General features: G+C 51.9%; 1 protein-coding gene across 1 annotated transcript; it reads left to right on the top strand.

The window, feature by feature from the left end:
- Window positions 1-10,768: 10,768 nt before the first annotated feature.
- DCAF15 (DDB1 and CUL4 associated factor 15) lies at window positions 10,769-18,599 on the top strand. Its single transcript, XM_025457764.3, has 13 exons — window positions 10,769-10,926; window positions 12,610-12,707; window positions 12,798-12,933; window positions 13,664-13,770; window positions 13,854-13,993; window positions 14,090-14,260; window positions 16,151-16,585; window positions 16,674-16,765; window positions 16,844-16,972; window positions 17,067-17,152; window positions 17,375-17,479; window positions 17,566-17,681; window positions 18,055-18,599. The coding sequence occupies exons 1-13, from the start codon at window positions 10,795-10,797 to the stop codon at window positions 18,108-18,110; spliced, it is 1,803 nt and encodes a 600-aa protein (XP_025313549.1). The 5' UTR covers window positions 10,769-10,794; the 3' UTR covers window positions 18,111-18,599.
- The last annotated feature ends 72 nt before the right edge of the window (window positions 18,600-18,671 follow it).

The following is an 18,671-nucleotide window of genomic DNA, read 5'->3' as shown; positions in this document are numbered from 1 at the left end:
CACAGAGAGAGAAAGAGAGAGAGGCAGAGACACAGGCAGAGGGAGAAGCAGGCTCCATGCACCAGGAGCCCGACGTGGGATTCGATCCCGGGTCTCCAGGATCGCGCCCTGGGCCAAAGGCAGGCGCCAAACCGCTGCGCCACCCAGGGATCCCCGACAGCGGACTGTCTTAAAGACAGTCTCCCAAATGCAGAAAATACTTCCAGGCTTATAGAAGGAAAACGTGGGGCAAAGGTGGTTCAGTACCTGCAGGTGGTCAGTGAAGGTCACATCAATCATTGTGTTTTTTTTTAAGATTTTATTTATTTATTCATGAGAAACACACACACACAGAGGCAGAGACACAAGCAGAGGGAAAAGCAGGCTCTCCGCAGGGAGCCTGATGTGGGACTCGATCCTGGGACCCCGGGATCACTCCCTAAGTCAAAGGCAGATGCTCAACCACTGAGCCACCCAGGTCCCCCTCGATCATTATTTTGGAGTCAATCATGGATGGGGTCTTGCTGGCTCAGGATGGTTCTTATACTTGAGGGGGTAGATTCAGTTCCCATCATGGGAGGCTTTGCTCTCAGGGTTTCCCACCTGACCCAAGAGACAAGCTGGAAAGAAGTCAACTTGGAAAATTCGAGGCTTTGCCCTCAGGGTTTCCCACCTGACCCAAGAGACAAGCTGGAAAGAAGTCAACTTGGAAAATTCGAGGTCCAAATGGAGGCAGCCGAAGTCCTTTTTCAAGTGGAAGAACTGGCCCTTTTTTCTTCTGGTCTGACTTTTGAGTAGGACCCTGGCCTTCTCCTGCCCTTGGACTGGGCTTTGGGATTCACACAATCAGCAACCCAGGTTCTCAGGCCTTGATGCCCACCCAGACTGGAATTTTACCATGAGGCTCCTGGGTCTCCAGCTTGCCAATGGCACATTACAAGACTTCTCAGCCTCCATAATCACATAGGCAAGTCCTCATCATAAATCTCTCTTTCTATAGATAGACAATAGATGAGATATAGAGATATAGATAGGTCAGTCAATAGAGATAGATCTATAGATAGAGATCAAAAGAAAAAAATATGGGGATCCCTGGGTGGCTCAGCGGTTTAGCGCCTGCCTTCAGCCCAGGGCATGATCCTGGAGTCCCAGGTTCAAGTCCCGCATCGGGCTCCCTGCATGGAGCCTGCTCCTCCCTCTGCCTGTGTCTCTGCACCTCTCTCTCTATGTGTCTCTCATGAATAAATAAATAAAACCTTAAAAAAAAGAAAAAATATAAAATGATATGTGCATCTGTATACATGAGGATATATATATGAAAGATAAACATGATAGGAGATAGATATAGAAATATCTATTTTATTGGTTCTGTTTCATATGTGCACGTAGAAAAGGATATACATACATAGACATATATATAAAGGATAAAGGATATCTATATAAAATATATCACATACAGATATTGGTTCTGTTTCACATGTGTATTAGTCGGGCAGAAAAGATCATTCTGTGTAGCAAACAGCCTCAAAAGTCAGTGACTAACACCAGAGTTGGTCATCACACAATATGATCCCAACCAATCAGCGAGGTCTCTGAGCCACTTGGCCCCTCAGGGATCCAGCCCAACAGAAGCTGCCCCGTTTTGAACAGCAGCCCCCAAACTTTGGTTCCTGGGCACCATGGAAACAGGGACAGCACTCCCAAGTCAACTTTCTCAGGGTTTCCACCCAAAAGTACCATCTAACCCTTCTGCTCCCACTTCATTGGCCAGGATTAGTCACATAGTCCTGCCTGATAGCAAGGGACAGAGAAAGTGAGGGTAGGGGTTGGGGGGTGGGGAGGAGCAATTTGGAATATTTGGAGTATTACTGTCTCTGCAGCACTCAAGGACCAGAAGTCTATTCTGGGAAAAAAAAAAAAAAAACTTTTTAAAAAAGATTATTTATTTATTTATTCATGAGAGACACACAGAGAGAGGCAGAGACACAGGCAGAAGGAGAAGCAGGCTCCTTGCAGAGAGCCAGATGTGGGACTTGATCCCGGGGCTCTGGGATCATGCCCTGGGCCGAAGGCTGGCGCTAAACTGTTGAGCCACCCGGGCATCCCCCTGAAAAAACACTTTTTAAAAATATTTTATTTGAGAGAATGTATAAGTGGGGGAGGGGCAAAGGGAAAGGGAGAAGCACGCTTCCCACTAAGCAGGGAGCCCTGATGATGCTGGGCTGGATCCCAGGGCCCCAAGATCATGACTTGAACCCGAGACCATGACCTGAGCTCAAGGCAGACACTTAACCGACTGAGCCACCGGTGCCCCTATTCTGGAAAAGCTCTTACAAAGCCAGTAACAGATATGTGCAAGGACGTTCCCTGTGGGGCTCTTTTATTACAGTGAAAATTCTCTCCTGCCCTGGATCCCACACAGCTTGCAATTTTAACTCACATCACTTCCTCAGAGAGCCCCTCACCAAAACCCCCGATCAGAAGCAACATTTTTTTAAAAGATTTATTTATTTATTTATTCATAGAGACGGGGGGAGGGGGGGCAGAGACACAGGCAGAGGGAGAAGCAGGCTCCATGGCTCCATGCAGAGAGCCTGACATGGGACTCGATCCGGGGTCTCTAGAATCATGCCCTGGGCTGCAGGCGGCCTAAACCACTGCGCCACCAGGGCTGCCCTAGAAGCAACATTTTTGTCTCTCTCTTCTTCCCTGCCTATTTTTCTTCCTGGTATTTCAAACATCCTGATTTATATATTTGCCCACTATCCATGGTGGGCACATCCGTGGAGGTGGGCACTTGGCCATAGTCACCTCTGCCCCCGGCACCTAGAACAGCGTCTAGTACATACCAGGTTATCAGTGAACATCTGTGGTGTGACCAAATGAAAAAAATCCCACAAGAGAGGAATAAACAAACAAGAAATGTCTTATTTAAAATAATAGAGACCAAGGGACACCTGAGTGGCTCAGGGGTTGAGTGTCTGCCTTTGGCTCAGGGGGTGATTTGGGTTCCTAAGATTGAATCTGCATCAGGGTCCCCCCAGGGAGCCTGCTTCCCCCTCTGCCTATGTCTTTGCCTCTCTCTGTGACTCTCATGAATGAATAAATAAAATCTTTTAAAAAATAGTAATAATAGAGACCAAGATCTAGGACACATAAGGGACTTGATCTATACATAATGTATTAGTTTCCCAGAGCTGTTGTACCAATGACTACAAAGTAGCTTAAAAGAACAGACATTTATTCATTTCAGAAGTTCAAATTATTTATTTGGACTTGGAGAGACTAGAAGTCCAAAGTCAAGGTGTTAGCATAGTCATTCCTTCTGGAGTTTCCTTCCTTGTGTCTCTTCCAGCTTCTGGTGGTTGCTAGTAATCTTTGATGTTCTTGGGTCTGTTGCTGCGTCACTGTAATCTCTGCCTCAATTTCCATGTGGCTTTTTCGTGTGTGTGTATGTGTGTGTGTGTCCCTCCTCCTCTCTCTTATAAGGAGTCTGATCATGGGATTTAGGGCCCAGCCACTTAATCCAGGATAATCTCAACATCTTTAACTTAATTACAAAAATTTTTTCCAAATAAGGTCATATTCACATGTTCAGCAGGTTTGAACATCAGGATATCCTTTTGCGGATCACCATTCAAATCATTATATGGATTAGTGTGAGTAGGGCTAATCTTGAAGGATAAAAAGGTACAGAGCAAGGATGACAATTTTGATCATTTTCATAAATTAAGAAAGGTATCAGCTATTTCTGGGGAAAGAATTGAGTACCTGGGGCTGAGGGGGGGCGGTTTGCTACGTTATATCCTTGTTGAATTAAGAGAAAGAAAAACTGGACTGAGGTATACATGACATACAACAGAATGAAAATTTTTAAATATTTTATTTTTATTTTTATTTATTTATTTGAGAGAGAGAGAGAGAGCGCGAGAGTGAGCGAGAGAGAGCATGTAGGTGGGGCAAAGGGCAGAGGGAAAGGAGAGAGAGAATCTCAAGCAGACTTCTTGCTGAGCACAGTGCCAGACATGGTGCTCCATCTCACAACCCTAAGATCATAACCTGAGCCGAAATCAAGAATCAGACACTCAACCGACTGAGCCACCCAGGCACCCCCAGAATGAAAACGTCTTAAAGTCTACTTGAGTCAAAACTCATCATTCCAGCCACCTGGGTGGCTCAGTCAGTTAAGCGTCTGCTTTCAGCTAGGGTTGTGATCCCAGGGTCCTGGGATCGGGCCCTGGGTTGGGCTCCCTGCTCAGCAGGGAACCTGCTTCTCCCTCTCCCTCTGCCCCTCCCACTTGCTCATGCTCTCTTGCTTTCTCTCTCTCAAATAAAATAGTCTTAAAACAAAACAAAAGTCAAAAAACCCCATCATTCCAAACCTCAGCATGCATGCCCCTATGAAACCATAACCAGTTGATGAACATTTCCATCACCTCCAAAAGTATTCTTCTGAGCCTTGGTCAGCCCTCCCTCCTCCCACCCTTTACGCCCAACCCCAGGCAACCACAGATCTACTGTCACTACAGGTCAGGTTGCATTTCCTAGAAATTAATATTAATTGAATCATGGGGATGCCTGGGTAGCTAGCTCAGCGGTTGAGCATCTGCCTTCGGCCCAGGGAGTGATCCCAGGAGTCCCGGGATCGAGCCCCACATTGGGCTCCCTGCATGGAGCCTGCTTCTCTCTCTGCCTGTGTCTCTGTCTCTCTCTGTGTGTATCTCATGAGTAAATAAATGTTTTTTAAAAAAATTGAATCACAGAGTATGTAGTCTGTGGTATCTGGCTTCTTCCATTTGGGACAGTTAGTTTTAGATTCATCTGTGCTACATGCATTGATTGCTCATTCTTCTTTTAAAGTTTATTTTAACATTTTGAAAATTTGAGATATAATTGACATAGAACATGAGTTTTAGGTGTAATATAATTTGTTCTTTTATATTATTTGGATGGGCCACCATTTGTTTATCATATGTTGATGGACTTCTATTTCTTTCCTACTTCAGGCTATTACATGAAACTTCTGTGAACAGTCCTGAGCAAGTCTTTGAGTAAACATGTCTTAGAGAAATTCTCTTGGGTAGATACGTAAGAGTGAAATGGCTGAATGGTACAGTAAGTGTACATTTAACTTTTAAAAAAAGATTTATTTGTTTATTTATTTGAGAGAGAGAGAGAATGAGAGAGAGGGATGCCTGGATGGCTCAGTAGTTAAGCTCTGCTTTCGGCTCAGGGTGTGATCCTGGAGTTCAGGGATCGAGTCCCACATCGGACTTCCTCAGGGGAGCTTGATTCTCCTTCCTCCTATGTCTCTGCCTTTCTTTCTCTGTGTCTCTCATGAATAAATCAAATATTTAAAAATATATATATATAGAGAGAGAGCACACATATGAGAGAGGGGAAACAGGGAGTGAAAGAGAAGCAGGCTCCCTGCTGAGCAGAGAGCCCAACAAGGAGCTCCATCTGAGGATCCAGGGGTCATGACCTGAGCGGAAGGCAGATGTTTCACCACCTGAGTCACCCAGACACCTCTACTTTTAACCTTTCAAGAAACTGTCAAACTGTTCCAAAGTGGTTGTGCCATTTTCCACTACCACAGGTGGTCTATGAAGGTCTCAGTTCTTTCATGTCCTTGTCGACCCTTGGTGTGGTCAGCCTTCAATTTTAGCCATTTTGGTGGGTCTGTCATGGTGACTTTATTTGTATTTCTTTGAGGACTAAGAATGTCAAACATCTTTTCTCATGCTTATTACCCATTTTATGTCTTCTCTGTGTTGAATTTCAAACTGTGTGAAGGTAATACCTATTTAAAAGTAAATGATCGGGGATCCCTGGGTGGCTCAGCAGTTTAGCGCCTGCCTTTGGCCAGGGGCGTGATCCTGGGGTCCCAGGATCAGGTCCCGGGCTCCCGGCATGGGGCCTGCTTCTCCCTCTGCCTGTGTCTCTGCCTCTCTCACTCTCTCTGTGTCGCTCATGAATAAATAAATAAAATCTTAAAAAAAAACAAAAAACATAAATGATCACATCCATTGGGTCGGGTTGTAACAACAACAACAACAAAAAAAAAACAGAAGATAGGGGCACCTGGGTCGCCCAGTGGTTGAGTGTCTGCCTTTGGCTCAGGTCATGAGACCCGGGGTCCTGGGGTCAAGTCCCACATCAAGCTGTCCGCAGGGAGCCTACTTCTCCCTCTGCCTATGTCTCTGCCTCTCTCTGTATGTCTCATGAATAAATAAAAATTTTAAAAATCTTAAAAAAAAAAAAAAAAAACAGAAGATAACCAGTGTTGGCAAGGATGTAGAGAAGCTGGAACTCACTATCCACTCAGGTGCTACAACAATCTCTGTTCCCCTTCTGGTCTCCACTCCAATACCTGGTCTGTGAACATGACCCATTGGTTCCAAATATGGCCACTTTTCTCCATCTCCATGCTATTACCTGAATCCAAGCCACTATAACTTTTCCCTCTGGACTCCCTGAGGCCATTCTTGCCCACACAGAAGCCAAATGACCTTTCATCAAAGCTCTTTTATCTTTTTAAAATATTTTATTTATTTATTTGAGAGAGTGAGAATGAGACAAAAAGCACAAGCAGGGAAGGGACAGAGGGAGAGGGAGAAGCGAACTCAGCTCAGCAGAGCGCCGGACATGTGGCTCCATTCCAGGCCCCTGAGATCATGACCTGAGCCAAAAGCAGACATTTAACCCACTGAGCCACCCAGGCGCCCCTTACCAAAACTCTTCAAAAATTTTGAAAATTTGAAATAATTTTCTTTTCTGTCCTTTTTTTAAAAAAATATTTTATTTATTCATGAGAGACAGAGAGAGGGGCAGAGACATAGGCAGAGGGAGAAGCAGGCTCCTCACAGGGAGCCTGATGTGGGACTCGATCCCAGAGCCCTGGGATCACGCCCTGAGCCAAAGACAGAAGCTCAACCGCTGAGCCACCCAGGTGTCTCTGAAATAATTTTCAATTTACAGAAGATTTGTGCTACGGACTAAATGTCTCTGTCTCCTCTAAATGCATAGGTTGAAACCTAACCCTCAATGTGATGGTATTAGAAGGTGGGACCTTTGGGAGGTGACTAGGTCATGAGATGGAGCCTTCATGAGTGGGATTAGGGCCTTATTAGGGGAGCTGGTGTTCACATGATTCTGCGTGCTCTCTCTCTCTCTCTCCCTGTCTCTCTCAGCCATGTGATCATAGGTCGAGGAAAAGCCTATATTTAATCTAGGAAGTGGTCCCTCACCAGATACTGGCTATGTCAGTGCCTTGGTCTTGGACCTCCCAGCCTCCAGAACCATGAGAAATAAATGTTTGTCATAAATTTACCCAGTCTGGCCACCTCGGTGGCTCAGTTGGTTAAGCGTCTGCCTTTAGCTTGGGTCATGATCTCAGAGTCCTGGGATCGAGCCCCACATCGGACTCCCTGCTCAGCGGGGAGTTTGTTTCTGTCTCCTTCTGCCCCTCCTCCCTGCTCGTTCTCTGTCTCTCTCAAATAAATAAAATCTTAAAAAAAAAAAATCACCCAGTCTATAGCATTTTTAGTATGGCAGCTCAATGGACTAAGATAATTTGCAAGGTTGGCACCCTGCAAATTTGCCAACTTCTTGTCTATCCTTCACCCCACTGGCCTGAATGTTAACATCTTGCATAACGGTGCTATAATTGTCACAACTAAGAGATTAACTAACATTGGTATTCACTAAACTACACATTTAATATGAATTACACCAGTTTTCTCTCTGATGTCCTTTTCAGTTCCAGGATCCCATCCAGGACATCACATTTCATTTATCATGCCTCCTAAGACTTCTCTAATCCATCCCAATGTCTTGGTCATGCTCTGTTTCTCGTGACCTTGACATTTTTTTCAAGATTTATTTATTTATTTATTTATTTATTTATTTATTTATTTATTTATTTATTTATTTATGAGAGAGAGAGAGCAAGTGAAGGGGAGGGGCAGAGGGAAAGAGAGAATCTCAAGCAGACTCCACGCTGAGCATAGAGCCCAATATGGGGCTCAATCTCAGGACCCTGAGATTATGACCTGACCTGAGCTGAAACCAACAGTTGGACACTTAAACTGACTGAGCCACCCAGGTGCCCTTCATGACCTTGACATTTTTTTAAAAAGATTTTTATTTATTCATGAGACACACAGAGAGAGAGGCAGAGACACAGGAAGAGGGAGAAGCAGGCTTCATGCAGGGAGCCCAATGTGGGACTCAATCTGGGGTCTCCAGGATCTCAACCTGGACTGAAAGCTGCACTAAACCGCTGAGTCACCCGGGCTGCCCTGACCTTGACATTTTTGAAGTGTCCCAGTCAGGTTTTTTGTAGAATGTCCCCCAATTTGGGACAAACATCTGATGTTTTCTCCTGAGTAGACTGAAGTTATGGGTTTGGGGGACAGTACCAGAGAGTGTCGTGTACTCTTCACGTCATATCAGAGGTCCATGCAGATGACTCATTGCTGTGATGATAATGTAATGTTGGTTGAGGTAGTATCTGCCAGGTTTCTCCGCTGTCAAGTTACTTTTTGCCTTTTCCATACTTTTATTCCTTAGAAACAAGTCACTAAATCCTGCCCACACCCAATAAGGTGAGTTAAGCTCCACCTCTTGAAAGGAGTAATAGCATACATTGTGTGGACATTTTTTTTTTTTTTTGAAAGAGAGAGTGAGAGAGAGAGAGAGCACTTGATCCCACAACCCTGAGATCATGACCTGAGCAAAATCAGGAGTTGGACACCTAACCTAGTAAGCCACCCAGGCACCCCTGTGGACATATATTCTTAAAAATCCAGTAATTAATAAATATTTCAGGAGAGATGCTTTTATGGTAAGCAAATGTCCCATTTCTCCTTAAAGTTTCATCCAGTAATTTTAGCACTCATTAATAGATCTTGCCTGCTGCAATTATAACCATGTTGTTTGCCTGATAATGATTTTCTATTTCCCTCATTCCTTTTTTACCTTTTTTTTTAAGATTTATTTATTTATTTATTTATTTATTTATTTATTTATTTATTTATTTATGATAGACAGAGAGAGAGAGAGGCAGAGACACAGGAGGAGGGAGAAGCAGGCTCCATGCCAGGAGCCCGACGTGGGACTCGATACCGGGACTCCAGGATCGCGCCCTGGGCCAAAGACAGGCGCCAAACCGCTGAGCCGCACCCAGGGATCCCCTCTTTTTTACTTATTAATTGCACATCTTCTATATGGATGGGTGTTCTCTTTTCCCTCATTTTTTATTCAATCATTTATTTATACCAGTATGGACTGATTGGTATTTATTTAATTCTTTGGATCACAATGATCTTTTATTGTTAGTTTTTTTTTTGTTTTTGTTTTTGTTTTAAGTAATCTCTTCACCCAACACAGGGCTTGACTTCCAGGCCCTGAGATCAAGAGTTGCATGCTCTACCCGCTGAGCCAGTGAGGCGCCCTATGGATCACAATGATCTTTTAACTCTCATATCAGATTCCATCATTTACTAAAAATCTCCAGAGACTTCTCTTTATGCTTAAAAGTAAAATCCAACTCTCTTGCTTACCAACACTCCCTGCCTGCTTTCTGGTGCTTTGTCTCTTTTCCTTGCTCATTTCTACTTTGGCCCAACTGGCCTTTTTGTGGTCTCTCGGTCAAGCCACCCTCATCCCTCTGAAGGCTTGGCCTTTCCTAGAATATTCCTCTTCCTCACCTGCACAGAGCTCCTCTTTGATTGCCTTGAGCAGCCTTCTTCCTTTCTTTTGATTTCTAATCCTTGCTGGAATTAGGTATCCGAAATCTATTTCCTTCTTTATCATCTGTCTTGTTCACCAGCGTCTAGAACACAGTAGGTGCTCAATAAATATTGACTAAATGAATGCATGAGGCTGGAAGAACGTGAAGAGCAAGATCCATTCACTTCCTCCCTGATTATAGTCACAGTTGAGGTGTACGCATGTCAGGTACTCAGCACACTACACTGTAAGCCCCTAAGTTTCATCCTGTGTAAAATGACATAATAAAAGAACCTATTTACAACTGTTGGTAAGATTAAATGATCAAATGCACATGAAGACGATACTCATAGCAGACATTCAACAATCGTCATTGTTAATGACGATTAATATAATAATCATTATTATTACTGTCATCTGTAAAATGGGCACAACACCGACCTACGATGTAGAATTACTGTAAGCTCAGAACCGTGGCTACCATGGTGTAAAGCGCCATACAAGCGATCCATGCGATCATTATCATCATCATCATCCCACCAGGCCGCCCGCAGGCGATCTGAAAGAGGTTTTCATCGAATCTCATGCTTTTTTGCAAATCCCTTTCGTAGGCCTGGCCGGGCGGCCCCAGGATACTCGCTAGGCCTCCGCGCATTCGGAGAGGAGGCTGTGGGGACTCCGGCCCGTGTGGACCACGGGCTCCGGTCGCCCCGCCCACGGGCCTGGACCGCCTGCCGTCTCCATGGAAACCCACCAGCCGCAGGGGGGCGTGACGCCGCCGAGAGGGATGGGGGCCCTCGCCTATCGGGTCACAGTCATCTCCGCCCGGGGCGCAAACGGGGCCTCTGACGGGTGCGTCCTTGCGGAAAGGCGGGAACACGGCGGCGAACCACGGGGGTTGTACCGTCCCCACCAATCAGGGACCGCGCTGGCTGTGACGGACGGGCCTAGCGGGAAGAGGCCCCGAGTGCGGGCCGCCACCCAACCGACCGGCCGCAAGGCCGAGAGAGGGCCAATGAGGAGGCGGCGGGGGTGGGACCAAAAGGCCGGTTGCTCCGGAAGTGGAGGGAGGGGGTGAAAATGGCGCCCAGCTCGAAATCGGAGCGGAACAGCGGGGCCGGGAGCGGCGGCGGCGGCCCCGGGGGCGCTGGGGGGAAGCGGGCAGCGGGGCGGCGGCGGGAGCACGTCCTCAAGCAGCTGGAGCGGGTCAAGGTGAGGCCTGGAGCCTGGGAGGGGCGCGCCGCAGGGTGGGGAGAAGGGACGAGGGAGGCGGAGGGAGGGAGGGCGTTCGCGGGGCGAGGGGTTGGGGGCGGAGCCCCGGGGGAGGGGGCTCGGGGGAAGGGGGCTGGGCGGGGCCCGGGGGGAGAGGGTCGGGGGGAGGGGGCTGGGACGCGGTTTGGGATGGAGGGGGCTGGGGGCGGGGTCCGGAGGAGGGGGCTTGGATGGAAGGGCTGAGGGCTTAAGGAGGAGGGGGGCGGTCCAGGGTCAGACTCCTTTTTCAAACCCCTGCTCCCGTGGCCCCTCCGTTCCGGAGCCTTCCCGCCCCCTTGGCGGAGCGTCTGCTCCCGGCTTTGGGCTTCCTCTGCCTAGTGTTCCTCTGTCCCGGCTCTGACCGCTCCGCAGCCGGGAGTTCCTGTACCTGGGTCTGCCTCCCCCATTGAATGGGAGGGACCTCCTTGGAGAAAGCCCGGTCTTCCCCCTCGGACTGGGAGCGCCCCGAGCAGGGCTCTGAGGTCTCCATCGGACTGTAAGCTCACAGTGCACCAGCATATCTGCCCCCCGTCGGTTTGGGAGCTCTGCTGTCAGGTCAGCGGCAGCCTGGCCAGAACTGTATCCCCGTGGATGGGGAGAGCGCCTTCTCCATTAGGCTGGGAACTCTGTGAGGGCAGCGCCGCGTCTCCTTCTGAGAGGTCCTGGGGCAGGGACAGTCTCCGCCTTCAGCCTGGTTGTTCCCTGGGTTGGGCTGTGGCTCCACCCTTAGCTTGGAGGCTCCCCGGACCGGGATTGTGTCTCCCTTGTCAGCCTGGGCCTCTCCGGTAGGGCTGTTCCATCAGACTAGGATCTCCTTGAGGAGTGGGCTGTCTCCCCCATCTGCTAGGGAGCTCCCCAAATAGATCTCTTTCTCATCGCACTGCGCTCTGTACAACTCTTGGTTTAAGGCCAAGGATCTCACTCAGACTGGCCTGTACAACTCAGGGTGCACTGATCCCCCACTACCCAGCTTGTGCCTGCCTACCCCCCCCCAACTCCTCCCCCACACCCACTACAAATCTTTCCTTTAAGTTTTTGGGATGAGGGATTCGGTTAGAAGGTGGCCAGGTTAATTGAGAAGGGGGAAGTGGGCAGGAATTGGAAGGTCACTGGTCAGCCCCACCCTTCTGCCTCAGAGGGTCCCCTGCCGAGGCCAGGGCTGTCCCAAAGGTCCTGAGCACCCTGTGTGTAGGGTCATAGGTGAGGGACAGGTGAGTGCAGTTGGTCAAGCCTCCTTAGTGGTCGAGGACACCTGCAACTCAGTGCATCCTGAAGCAGCCTTCAGGAAGGCAGCCAGTGGCCCACTGTGACCCATGGGTGACTGGGGAACCTTCCCCAGGGAGATAATGCCAGTGCTGGCCCTTAGAACCTGGGTGCTTGGGGGAAGAGGGGCTCTGAGGCTGAAGAGATGTGAGGTTGGGAGGGTGGCATGGGTCCCTGGTGGAGGGGAGGCTCAAGTGAGGCCCAGGTGATCCATCTTCCCCAGCTATTTCCACCTTCCAGAGTTTGGACCACTCTTGACCGTCATGGTTGTCAGGAAGTGGGCTGTGTGTCTGGGCCAGACCCTGGGGGTGCTACTCTGCTTTAGGTGAGGGGACTGGGGAGGTGACAGTGCCTCAAGAGCCAGGGCTGCCCCTTCCCCAGATCAGTGGGCAGCTCTCCCCTCGCCTCTTCCGGAAGCTGCCGCCCAGGGTCTGCGTCTCCCTCAAGAACATTGTGGACGAGGACTTTCTCTACGCAGGGTGAGGCTGCGGGGCTGGGGCAGGGGCTGGCGGGCGGTGGGGGCGCAATAGGCTGGTCCTGACCTGGCCATTCCCCCCCACCCCTCACAGACACATCTTCCTGGGCTTTTCCAAGTGCGGCCGGTACGTTCTTTCATACACCAGCAGCAGTGGGGATGACGACTTCTCCTTCTACATCTACCATCTGTATTGGTGGGAGTTCAACGTGCACAGCAAACTCAAGCTGGTAGGGCTGGGCCCAGGGCTGGGCTGTCCCTTCCAGCAGGTGACCCACAGGTCCCATCACTCCCTGAGCCTCTGCTTCCTTGTCCATAGAGTGGGGAAACTACTCCATGTGTTAGGTCAAACCTGATGTGAAATTGCCGTTTTCATAGTTGAAAGCGGGTAAACAGCAGCACTTTCTTGTGACTCAACTCAGTATATATAGCCTGTAAGAAGGAAACGGCAGGCTCAGGCCAGGTGGGACCCGTTAGGTTTGCTAGCTCCTTCACTTCACCCTGACTTTGACACCTTGACCTACCCCTCCCCCCACTCCAGGAGGTGAGTGCTGTTACTTCAGTTTCTACGTGTGCTCAAAGAGGTGAACAGGTTTCAGGGTGAACAGCACTTGGAACTGCTGTGTCTGGCAGAGTCTGATTTCTTGGGGCAGGGCTCCCATCAGCCCCCCCCCCCCCCCCCCCCCCCCCCCCCCCCCCCCCCCGTGCTGGGCTGGCCTCCCTGATTCCCCTGCTTGTAAGGGGAGCCTGCCCAGCCTGTTCTTGGGAATGCAGAGTGGGGGGGTGTAGGGGCTGCTTGGGACTCCCTGGCTGGAGCCAGAAACACCCCTAGCCCCCCAAAAGGTTGCTCCTGCCAGCTCAGCCCCAGCTCCCATTCCAGCCCAGCGTCATGTGGCTTTGGGCCCCCTGCCACCCTCCACCCAACCCGCTCAGACCCCATACCCTGAACTTGCTGCTCAGGTCCGGCAGGTGCGGCTCTTCCAGGACGAGGAGATCTACAGCGACCTGTACCTGACCGTGTGTGAGTGGCCCAGCGATGCCTCCAAGGTCATTGTCTTCGGCTTCAAGTAAGACTTGGGGACACGGAAGGCCTGGGGACACGGGAGGGGCGGTGCATGGGCCAGGCTGCTGAAGGTGTGCTGGCCCCTAGCACCCGCTCAGCAAATGGGATGCTCATGAACATGATGATGATGAGTGACGAGAACCACCGGGACATCTACATCAGCACTGTGGCGGTGCCGCCACCAGGCCGCTGCGCTGCCTGCCGCGAAGCCAGCCGGGCCCATCCAGGTGAGCGCCTGGGGACCTTGGGGTGCAGGCTGGGGTGCAGGCTGCCTCCCTGCCCCGAGGCCACAAGTGAACCTGTGTGGCATGTGTTAACCGCAGGTGACCCGAGTGCGCAGTGCCTGCGGCACGGCTTCATGCTGCACACCAAGTACCAGGTGGTCTACCCCTTCCCCACCTTCCAGCCTGCCTTTCAGCTCAAGAAGGACCAGGTGGTGCTGCTCAACACCAGCTACTCTCTGGTGGCCTGTGCCGTCTCGGTCCACTCAGCAGGTAGGCCCCCCCGGGTCTGATGATAGGCCCAATACGTGCTGGGAGCCTCAGAGCTCCTGGTCCCCTGTCTCCGCCTAGCCTCCCTCCGGGGGTGGTCCTGTTACTACCCCATGTAACAGATGAGGAGGACGAGGTATGGAGAGGTGACATCCCTTGTCCAAAATCACACAGCTGGAAAGCAGGACTGTTGAATCCAGAGCTAGCTGTGTTCCACCCCAGCACTGTCCACTAGAACTTTCTGCAGGGCTGGGATGGTCTATATTTGCTGTGTCTGCTATAGCTGCCCCCATTAGCCACTTGAAAGCAGCTTGTGTGACCAAGGAACTGAGTTTTTAATTTCAGTTCTTTTTGGTTGAGTTTCAATAGCCACATGTGGCCACAGCTACCATGCTGGACAGTACAGTGTTCTTTTCAAAAATTTAAAATTTCAAGGAGTGAGTGGTCAGTGGACATGTGGCTGTCGTGCGTCTTTGGAAATAGGAAATATGCCAGTGAAGATCACAGGGTGATGTCCCTTGACGGAGTGCTCAGCATTAAGAAGCTGATAATGCTACCGGCTGGTGGTGATGTGGGGCCCTGGGTCTCCCCTGTACTCTCAGGGCCACATGGCAACAGTGTTACTACAGCCCCGCTGTCCTGCGCCTGGTTGTGTCCGAGGCTCTGGGGGCTGCCTACTGTCTATTCTTGGGGATCGGGGAGGTAGGACAAGGCAGGTATTCTCTTGGATCAGCAGTCCCAGTGGGCACCCCAGCATGCATGTCCATGGAGCATGCCTTCAAGACATGCTCGAATGCAAAAGAAACGAAAGGAGATCTATGGCCAGATAATGATACCACTTATGTATAAATTAAAAATATATTCCAGTTTTGCAAGAGCCCAGTCAAATACAAAGATATCCACCAACTACAATAAAATGGTTGCCTCTGGGAGAAGAAGGGGAGTGGACATGAAAAGAGAATTAAATGTGTATATAACTAAGATCACAAATCAGCAAGGGCCAGAATGCCTTGTGCCTAGGCCCATCCAGGGACCCCTGGCCCTGGCCACCTGGGCCACTGTACACAAGGCCCTGCCCCTCATCAAGCTGCAAGCCCCCAACAAGCCAGGCCTAGCCAAGGCCCATACCCCATGTACCTGTGGCTGTGGGTCCCTGTAGGAAGGGTCGTGTGGGACAGGACTCAGCTGCGTGCAGTCGGGGCTGATGGGGGCACTGTCACCTGTACCTAACACTCACCTCACCGTAGGCGTATTGTCTTGCAGTGTGGCCTTGGCCAAGTTTCTCTCTGAGCCTTTGTCCCTAGTCTCCGGACACAGCTCCTACCCTCCCAGCATTGATGGTGGGGGGCCCCACGGAGGTGGTGAAGGGAGAGCCCCAGCTCCCGGCGGTGCTGCTCAGTGAACTTGTCGGGGTCGTCCATGCTGAGCCCACATTCCCCAGAGGGGGAACTGGTCCCTAGTCAGGCAGACACAGACGGAGGCCTGGGATTTGGCTGCTCTGTGCCCAAGCCAGCTTGATTCCCGATGGGGCGATGGATGGCTGTGTAGTAAACTCAGACTTCAGTGATTTTTACCTTTTGTCGCTATAGACTGTCAGCTTCCCAAGGGCAAGGATTTTTGTATCTTGTTCACTTGTGTCCTCAGCGTGTGGCATTTGGTAGATGCTCCAAATTGAAGCCTGAATGTGGTATTGATGCGCATGTGTGTGTATAGGCCTTTTCCCCTTCTGAATGTTTCAGACTGATCTTTGAACATAAGTTAAGTCCTCTAGAAGGGTCTCTTCAAGGTGGATCTCTAAGAATCACCCCTGGGGTGGTAGGGAGGTTGGCAGTGTCCCAAACTTGAACTCGCCTGTTGACCACCCCCCACCTGCCTCCCCTCTTTTCGTTCCAGGCGAGAGCAGCTTCTGCCAAATCCTGTATGACCACACCACCTCCCCGCCGGCCCCTCCCAGCCCCCCTGGGCCCCAGAGCCCCGAGGTGCCCCCCGCCCTCCCCAGCCCCTGCCCTGAAGCAGCTCCCGCCCGGCCCCCCGGGGCCCCCGAGCCATCGCCTGCCATCGCCAAAGCCAAGGAGTTTGTGGCTGACATCTTCCGCAGGGCCAGAGAGGCCAAGGGAGGGACCTTGGAGGAAGCCCGGCCACCCCCGTGCCCGGGGCCCTCAGGCAGCCGCTGCCGCCTGCCCTCCGAGCCCCTGGCCCCAGGCGGGGAGGTGGTACCCCGAGATAGCCCCCCCGCGGCAGAGGCACCAGCTCCAGAGCCTGGTTATGTCAACTACACCAAGCTGTATTACGTGCTGGGGTCCAGCGAAGGGACAGAACCGGAGGACGGTGAGCGGGCAGGGCCCGAGGTGTGGGAGGCCAGCCAGAGGGGCCATCAGCCCCACCCCACCCCTACCCCCACCTCCTGTTCCCTCAGAGTTCGAGGATGACAAGATCTCCTTGCCCTTTGTGGTGACCGATCTCCGTGGCCGCAACCTGCGGCCCATGCGGGAGCGGGCTGCCGTCCAGGTTGGTGCCAGTCCGGGGGCAGCCCCTGGGGAGCCTGCCGGCGTGGCAGGTGATGCAGCCCCCCACCCCCACCCCCAGGGTCAGTACCTGACGGTGGAGCAGCTCACACTGGACTTTGAGTACGTCATCAATGAGGTCATCCGCCATGACGCCACCTGGGCCCACCAGTTTTGTTCCTTCAGTGACTATGACATTGTCATCCTAGAGGTGGGCCCTGGGAGGGGACGGGGTGGGCCCAGGGCCCCTCTCTTCTGGGTGTCACTCAATAGCTGTTACTGCCATCCCCACCCACCCACTCCAGGTCTGCCCGGAAACCAATCAAGTCCTCATCAACATTGGCCTGCTGCTCCTGGCATTCCCGTCCCCAACTGAGGAGGGCCAGCTCCGGTGAGTGAGCAGGGATGCCCCTCACTTGCCAGCAGGCAGCCACACTCACATACTTAAGTGGGGGTGGGCAAGTGGGGATGTGAGACGACCTCCCCTGCCCCCAGAACCTGGATCGGGCACTCCATTCCTGCTCCAAAGACAGAAATCCCCAAGTCGCCTGGGTCCCAGCTGCAGGACCCATTGGTCCCATCCCTTTCTCCTTTGCCCCCCACCCTGCTGCAGACCAAAGACCTATCATACCAGCCTCAAGGTGGCATGGGACCTCAACACAGGCATCTTCGAGACAGTCAGTGTAGGCGACCTCACCGAGGTCAAGGGCCAGACCAGGTGAGGTGGGGCTGGGGCAGGGGCCGAGGGCCAGGGACTGGGGAGGGTGGCCTGGGTGATGAGAGCCCTCACCCCCTTGCCCTCAGCGGCAGTGTCTGGAGCTCATACCGCAAGAGCTGCGTCGACATGGTCATGAAGTGGCTGGTGCCTGAGAGCAGTGGCCGCTATGTCAATAGGATGACCAACGAGGCGCTGCATAAAGGTAGGCTCCATGACCTGTTGACGGTCAGAACTAAGGCCCTTATCTGGTGCTATGCCAGGCCTAGAGCAGGTGCGATTCATATATTCCTGAATGGAGTCCACTGGCCATGCTAGTGGATACCAGGTAACTGGGGTGAAGGAAGGGCTGGCTCAGAGGGGACCTGGCAGGTGTGGCACCTGGGGACCCCCAGCCAGTCCATTCATTTGCTCTGTAGATGTCTACTGGGTGGCTGCAGGTGGGAGGCCCACAGGGTAACTCAGGGTCACTGCCTTCTGGAACCTGGGGCCCAAGTCCAGTCAGGGAAAGAGGCACCCCTGCCCCCACCAGCCTGGGCCTGCAGACTCCGAGGCTCACCCCTGACCCTTCCCTGCAGGGTGCTCACTGAAGGTTCTGGCGGACAGTGAGCGATACACATGGATTGTGCTGTGAGGGCCCGGCCGCTCTGGACACTGACTCCAACTACCTCCGCGGCCTGGGAGCTGGCCGCCTCCCTGGCAGCCTCTCCCCGGCTGGCCGGCCCACCGATGCCCGACTGATGAGCGGCACTCGTGTTAGGCTGCGGGGAAGGGGGCTGGGCGGGGCAGCCCCTGGTGGCCCGAGAGTCTGGACGCTTCTTATTTATGCCTATTTAAGTTGGGAAGGGGCAGAGGGAGGGAGCCCCCTGCCCCACCAGCCTCAAGCGCCCATCTTCACCCTGCGCTGGGCACAGGCCCTCGTTCTCTGCGCCTCTGCCCCCTTTCCTTGGCTACAGCTGTGGACATTACCCCCCTCCCCCTCAGGGAGGCCAGTTGGACCTCCTTGTCCTGCCCTGCCCGCCCCAGCCTCCCCACTCACCCGACACTGAGGTGGCCAGCCTCGTGGCCATCCCCTCCCCCTGCCCGTCCTTCCTCTTCATGTAATAAATGTTTTATTTCTGAACCTCCTCAATTCCCTTTCCTGCCGCTCGGGGCCCAGCTGGAGCCCCCAGCCCCAAGGCCCCTCGAGTCAGCA

This window comes from Canis lupus, chromosome 20 (genome assembly GCF_003254725.2).
Source record: "Canis lupus dingo isolate Sandy chromosome 20, ASM325472v2, whole genome shotgun sequence".
NCBI classification, from domain to species: Eukaryota; Metazoa; Chordata; class Mammalia; order Carnivora; family Canidae; genus Canis; species Canis lupus.
The sequence above is the reverse complement of the archived record's forward strand: the minus strand, read 5'-3'. Positions and strand labels throughout refer to the sequence as shown.